Raw genomic sequence first — 7,482 nt, forward strand, 5'->3', positions numbered from 1 at the left:
TTGGCACACCCACTAGCCTTGTTTAGAAAATTAACGAACTTATAAATATAAAATAATGCATTAATATCACAGTTGTCTCAATGTGATAATGTGGTGTGAAATAAATATGCAAGGGCAAGATTTGAAACTTTACTGATTATATTTAAGGTGTGGCCGCATGAGGTTTTCACAGGAAACTACATTGTTTCCTGATCTGTAACTTTGCATCAATTGATTGCATTGGTAGTGGTCTGTCGCTAAAGGCACAAATATAAGACAAAAGAACATTTTTGGTTAAAAGAAATAAAGAATAAATTGCTAATGAAATTTTGTCCCGATCCTTTGTTTGGATTAGACCCCATCAGCCCCACCTCAAATCCATTTTGATTGAATGGTTTTATCGTCCTGCACTTTGTATACCGTGATTCTATTAGCTAAACAAAACATCTGTCATCACCGTTCTGGACGTGAAAAATGAATGAGTTGAAGGGACTGCGTAGTTAGTTTTGAAAATTAATTTTTGACATATGCCTAGTTGACTTTCAAAATAAAATACACTTCTAGAATCAAAGTGATGTAAACGTCGGCAAACTGGTTATTATATTTTATTTTCAGCTTGTAAAATATTTATTAACTTATTGTATCATTCAACAATGTAAAACAACACATAATGCCGAATCACTCGTTGTAAAAAAATGTCTCGTTTTATAGCGTATTATACCGGAAGTGATGACTCTTAGGGTGAAAATCAATGCATGTTTGTAGCCCCTGGCATCCAAAACCGAAAGTGTGAAATTCGCCTGTTTCATCGACCTGGGTTTGGCTCATTTTGTTTCCTTTGCGGTTAACTTGTAGCAGATCTCCTGGCACGTCCACATTTTTTTCACTGACTTTTTCGCAGACAAGAGAAGTGAACATGGAGATCGAGAAGGAAGTGAAGAAGGTGAGTTAACGCCCTGCTAAGGTGTGCGAGTGCAACAGTCCAGGTAGTCCTCATCGACTGAGAAAAACTACCTTCCAAAAAAGTTATTCAAAATAGTTATCAACATCACTTCTACAACGGGCACTGCAACCCACTTTTGCACTACTTTCATCATTATATGATTGATCGATTCTCTGTAATTATGTCACTAATGTACTTGTTATGATGGCTTGTTTGGTGTTAGGGGTTCTATGTTGTGACAAGTTACTTACTATATGTGCTACTGTATATGGTCAATAATTATGATTCTGGTTATCTACAACAAAATACATTTGCGATATAATAAACACACACGATATTGTTCATTGAATATTCCTGATTTCATACAGGGGTAATTTAAGATATCATCTTTCATTTATTCATTCATTCATTCATTTTCTGAACCGCTTTATCCTTATTAGAGTCGCGGGGGGTGCTGGAGCCTATCCCCACTGACTCCGGGGCAGAGGCCGGGGACGACCTGAATTGGTGGCCAGTGAAATGGATAACCATGCACACTCACACCCATACCTAGGAGCAATTTATATTGTCAATAAGCCTACCATGCATGTTGTGGAATGTGGGAGGAAACCAGAGTACCCAAAGGAAACCCACATAGGTGGACTGATTTGAACCCAGGACGTCAGCACTTTGTGGCCGACTCGCTAACCACTCATCCGCCGGGCTGCCTACTATGATTTTTTGATAACACATTTATTGAGTCAAGGTAGCACTGTTATTTTATATTTTAATATTTCATCAGACAGTGCCACGTTTTAATGGGTCTGAATAGACACAACCTCTTTTTTCATGTTGCTAACCAAAACCAAATATTCAGTAGTCGGACCCTTTTAAGCCATTAATATGTTTACAGACGCATAAATTAACTCATGAGCTCCTGGTTGACCCAGACAGGCTTGTAAGGAATCTCCATTTAATCCCCAAATGCTGAATGCTCAGCCACACAGCTGTTTTCGCTCATTGTGTAGTCAGAAAAATGAAAAACAAAACCGCATAAAAAAAATGTACATTTTCACATTCAATTCGGTCATCCAGATAATCAACGTGTCCTTATGGTCACAACATTAGGGACACTTACTTGACTTTACATTTTCTGAACTAAAGTGTGTTTGAAAAGAAAGACATGACACACATTAAGAAGCTCCATGAGTCACTTTTATTGAGGAACCAGGGGTGAGTCACCAACAGACTTGTTGACCATATATGGTCATGAAAGAATGTTGCATGGGGTTCTGTATGCACATAATGAAGTGTCTTGTTCTTGTTATTTTTGTTTTTCAGATGACACTTGGGCATGAGTTCGGTGCAGGTGCTGCTTGCCTTAAGTGTAAAGACAAGTGTGAGGGCTTTGAGCTTCATTTTTGGAGGTGAGATTCCCACCAAGGCTGAACAGGACCAGGAATGTTTACTATTACTTATAGAGAGAAATTTTGGTTATTTGTGCACTACCTTTTTTGATACAGTGGATGTCTAATTTGGGACAAACACTGAACACATATACATGAATTAGACAAATTTAGGCTGTCAAACTGTTATGTTGTTTTTTCATAACCTTGCTAACTGGTAAACCCTAAATAATTAAAAAAAAACACTAATTCATCTAACCTAAAGTAAAATATTTTTTTTACTATACATTGACTCACAATAAGAGAATAAAAGAAAGGGGCAAATATAAAAAGAAAGGAAATATGATCCAGACTTTTGTTGTTGAGCAAATCCTTCTTGTTGAAGAACAAGTGAAGTTTATGAACAATTGACAAGCCTGCTTCATTGAACACAACACATGGACTCACACAATGACTCACTGCCGAATTCCATCAAATTCCCAGCATGTGTTTAGCCTCGGATCATCAGCTTCGGATAAAAGTGTGGACTGAAAACCTGCTTAATTGGAAACACTAGACTGATATCGCCACATAGCAGATTGAAATTTCCAAAAGCATACGTGCGCTTCTGCACAAAGCCTCTCTTCAATTGTAATGATGAACATGTGTTCCCTCATGTATACGTATAACACATTTCTCCAAAATAGTGGGTTTTGACTAAATTTGTGACGAGTCTTAAAATTAAATCATGTGGATGCATTTTGCCTGCCCATTAAAACATCTGTTGTTGTATTGCAGAAAAATCTGTCGTAACTGCAAATGTGGACTTGCAGAGCACAATGTGCAGATGAACTCAGAGGAGAACAAAAAGGTCAGCATCTCCTGAAAATGTCTCCCTTTTGCTAGAATAAACTGAAGACTTGCTTAATTGAGATAAACTTACTATCTTTAACCAAAAGTAGCAGGTTTTAGGTAGCAATGTGCATGAAAAACAAATACATGCTCACACATACATTTCTTACAGACATAACCTAATCATACCGGAATTAAAATGTACTTTTTTTTTTTTTGTTTGAATAACTACTTTTCAATGATCTTACTGTTTCTGAATAACCTTGCAGGTGGGGAAGCTCTTTGAGGACACCAAGTACACTGGCCTGATCGCAAAACTGAAGACAGATGGTGTCCCTGTGTACCGGGGCAATGCCATCACTATTACACTGGGCGGCCCTGCTACGGCTCACACGGTGTTACCAGCCACCGCTGTTGAAGCTGCACCTTATTTTCTTACTGCCAATGTGGGTTCTGTCCCACCCGTTGCGGGCTCAGGAGTTAAAACGGTTGGAGGCCTCAAAGCAGCTTCAGGAGATAAGACCTCAGGGGGCACAATGCCTGGTGACATCAAGTCAGTCTCAGGAAATACGGGGCTTTCTGGCACCCAGGTCCGGGCAAAGCCTGCTTGCCCCGCTCCCGTCAAAGCAAACACGGCGAGCGTTTCCGTCATTTCCAACACCGCCAACGTAGTGCCGGTCAGCAAAGACACACCTCTTAAATCGGTCACGTATGAGTGGGCCCCTCCTGTTGCTAATAAATATGTGGTAAGTTTGCTGGGTGGAAGTGATAATAATCAATACCGGTTGTTTTGTCTCCGTTCGTATCTCTCAGCCAAATATTTTCCCCCTGCTTTCAAGCGATTGGTACATTTTTTGTTTGTTTGCCTCTCTTCCTCACAGGCTGTACGTTACATTGAGCTGCTCCCGCCTGAGAAGCGGCCCGTGGTGGGCACGGAGGGTGCCGTATACCGCCGGCAGCAGATGGCACGCCAGTTGCCCGAGCACGACCAAGATCCAGCTAAGTGTCACGAGCTGAGCCCAGCAGAAGTCAAGAAAATGCAACAGTTTGTGCGCAAATACAAGGACGAGGCGTTGGGTGTCGGTGACGTGATGCTGCCAGAAGAGATGGTTATGGTGCAGGCCGCAGCCGGCGGGTCTGGGCCAAAGAGTCTACAGGGGGGCGCTGGAGCAGAGGCTCAAGCTGGAGTGGCTGGATCCAAGCCAGCTGGAGGCGCTGTTGGTACCGCTTCCACCACTGGAGCCATGGTCACCTCAGGAGCTCCGCAACAAAATTTTGTAAGGATTTTCCCTTCATGTTCCTATTGTGTTAAAATAATCAATATTATTAACATAAGTGTTTTGCACAGCATTATTGCATGATCATACCTCAAAGTTTTCCATTTTCAATTTCAACTTTGTCTGATTAGCTGTCAATAGAGAGGGTGTGTCAAAGTCATGGACTATATTGACTCTTTCATGACACCATTTTTGCTATTTCACAATAATGCAAACATTAACCACTATTACTATTCAACCAGGATCTTCTGCATGAAACAGTTCCAAGTATTGCAAGTTTGGTGACTGTAGTTCTATAGTTGGACACTAGACGGTGACAGTTTATACTATTGAATCTTGAGCTTCATTTCAATGCTTCTGTAGATCAGCCTTTTCCACATAGGAAGGCAACCAACAGAAGCATGTAAGGAAGAAAGGGAAAATGTCATTGTTGTTCTTATGCAGCTCTTCTTGATTGACTTTATTTCGGGTTTGAATGTAAAAGCTTTGCCAATTGCTTCTACATAAAAAAAAGTCACTAACCAACAAAATGAAACTATCTCCTTCCCTGCAGTCATGTTGCCGCTGCGATCAGCCCATGCGTGTCGGAGACCCGGCCGTGTATGCAGAGCGGGCCGGCTACGACAAGTTGTGGCACCCGGCCTGCTTTGTGTGTTGCACCTGCGATGAACTCCTAGTAGACATGATTTACTTCTGGAAACGTGGAAAACTCTACTGCGGACGCCACTATGGCGACAGCGAGAAGCCACGTTGTGCCGGCTGCGATGAGGTAAGATGAATTACACTACAAATTTTTCTCTCGTGTAATATTTACTATACGATTTTGTTCATATTTTAGGAGTAACTGAACTCTGGGTTTAGGGGAATTGTGAATGCAAAGATTTTTGAGTTACTCATTGTTGCTTCCTCATCTTCTTGCTCAAATTCTCTTTGCATTCAAATTCCTGGTAATGAGAATGTACGTTTCTGCATCCATAGCTTATCTTCAGTAATGAGTATACTCAGGCTGAGAGCCAAAACTGGCACCTGAAACACTTCTGCTGCTTCGACTGTGACTTGGTCCTGGCAGGAGAGACATATGTGATGGAGCAAGACAAGCCTGTCTGCACACCCTGCTACATGACAAATTATGCTGTGGTAAGATATGCTATGCCTGATAAACAAGCAAGGTGTGTGCACCTGAGCAATATGATGCTTTAGGTGACCCACCTGACCATCTTATATCTTATTAACATTGAATTCGTTTAAAACTTAACTATAGTGATACTATTAATTTAAAAATACAGTTAAGGCAGACCATTTCTTTACATAAACTAATTGTAATAATTGCTAATATGTCTTTTAATCACCAAAAATAGCCACTTGCTCAATAAAGCCATTTCTTGTTTTTTATGTGGAAAACTTCCACTGTCTTTCACACCCACAGAAATGCTCAGGATGCGGAGAAGCAGTGGACCCCGAGGCTCAGCGTGTGTCATACGGTGCGTATCACTGGCACGCGGCGCCACAGTGTTTCAAGTGCTCGGGCTGTGCCAAAGTTCTAATAGGCCAGCGCTTTATGGCGGCCCAGGACAAACTCTACTGTTCCGTGGAATGCAAAAAAAAGTAAAGGCGCCTAAGTCAAGACAGCATGCATGCTGAGGTAGGGTAGCCAAGTGCATGAGTGCCTTAAAGTCTGCACTTTTTTTTCTATTCAGGTCTTAGTCATGTAACTACTGATTTACACAAATACTTGTATTCTTAAAAGTGAATTAAAGACTGAATATTTGCTTTGTTCATAGCTGGCCTAAGGGTCTTAAGACTTGGAAATTGGGTGACATTAAATTGGTGACTCACCACCAAGTTAACACAAGATGTTTTTGGAGATTCAGCTCTTAAAACCAGTTGCCCTTAACAACATGAAATTTTTGTATGCATGTTTATTATGAATAGACCCCAAGACTCAGGGAATTTTATTTTTAAGCATCCATTTGCTCCTTTTAGATTATCTTTTTAATTGTTACCTTGTTTCAAGTGTGGAACTACAGACATGGATACTCCAAAGTTTGCCCCCTTCTCATTCTGGCCGGCCTTTCCTAGAATTTGGCATTTGCCCAAAATAAAACATCCAAAACTTCCCTTTTTTCTCTCCCTTGTGATCCATTTGGATTTTGGCCTTATTCAACCCCCCCGCCTACTCAGATTCTTTGCAATACAAATGTCAAGTCATTTTTATGAATTAAATTGTATGAATAGCAATTGTGTTGTTTGTATCTTGCCTTTTTATGTGTAATATAATGTACTTTCAATGGGAAAAAATGGCCACAAGGCATAGATGCTAGGAACTGCTGACAATTCCAGGAAGTGTCATATCCCAACGGATGTCATTTGTCCCCAATAGTGTCACCCTCCCCATTGGCCATACACTTAACTTCCCCTTTATTCCTACCATTTGGTCAGGCACCTGAATTACCCTGCAAGTGGTACATTGACCTGCAGAGGGTGCATGTATACCCCAATTTAATGGTTTGGCATGTTGCACCTTCATCCTCACTTTTTTTACTCACTCACCAGCAACTTTCCTTTTACTATCAACATTAAGTTTAGATTTTTTTTACAAAGTAGGTCAAAATATAGAGTGCTATACAAGCAACAGTTTAGCTGCCATTCAAAATTAATGAACAAATTCAAACAATTCAACACGATAGTCAAAAAATGTTTACATTTTTCTGGCTTGCAAAGTGAGTAAGCTTTTCATGAATTCTTAGGGTGTTTTTCCCCATCCAAATGTTCATTGTGTCTTCAATTTCAAACTCTGAACTTGTAAATAAGCTTTGGAAAGTTTTATGATTTTCAGAATGAAGTAAGCACACCTGCTGAACAAATGTTGAACTGAAAAACTCCTTATCAAATCCAACCTTTCTGACTATCCTTAAAAATATGTCCATGAAGAAGTCATAAACACATTTGAAAAGAACATGAGGCTTGTAGTTTAATTCTACACACAAAAAGTCCACATTTTACTATTTCCATTGCCATCAAACTTAACACATGCAACATTTTGTCAATTTTTCCAGAAAACTGATAA

General features: G+C 40.2%; 1 protein-coding gene across 1 annotated transcript; it reads left to right on the plus strand.

The window, feature by feature from the left end:
* Positions 1 to 718: 718 nt before the first annotated feature.
* Positions 719 to 6,653, plus strand: LOC144180881 (testin-like). Its single transcript, XM_077709030.1, has 8 exons — positions 719 to 922; positions 2,243 to 2,328; positions 3,085 to 3,157; positions 3,408 to 3,884; positions 4,020 to 4,415; positions 4,969 to 5,184; positions 5,394 to 5,552; positions 5,842 to 6,653. The coding sequence occupies exons 1-8, from the start codon at positions 896 to 898 to the stop codon at positions 6,022 to 6,024; spliced, it is 1,617 nt and encodes a 538-aa protein (XP_077565156.1). The 5' UTR covers positions 719 to 895; the 3' UTR covers positions 6,025 to 6,653.
* The last annotated feature ends 829 nt before the right edge of the window (positions 6,654 to 7,482 follow it).

The sequence above is a fragment of the Stigmatopora nigra genome, chromosome 22, assembly GCF_051989575.1.
Source record: "Stigmatopora nigra isolate UIUO_SnigA chromosome 22, RoL_Snig_1.1, whole genome shotgun sequence".
NCBI classification, from domain to species: Eukaryota; Metazoa; Chordata; class Actinopteri; order Syngnathiformes; family Syngnathidae; genus Stigmatopora; species Stigmatopora nigra.

Bases quoted from the DNA above. Each gene is read 5' to 3' on its own strand.
- LOC144180881 (XM_077709030.1), top strand. From the start codon at position 896: ATGGAGATCGAGAAGGAAGTGAAGAAG. The intron at 4,416-4,968 runs GTAAGGATTTTC...CCTTCCCTGCAG, and splicing joins GAGCTCCGCAACAAAATTTT to TCATGTTGCCGCTGCGATCA. The intron at 5,185-5,393 runs GTAAGATGAATT...CTGCATCCATAG, and splicing joins GTTGTGCCGGCTGCGATGAG to CTTATCTTCAGTAATGAGTA.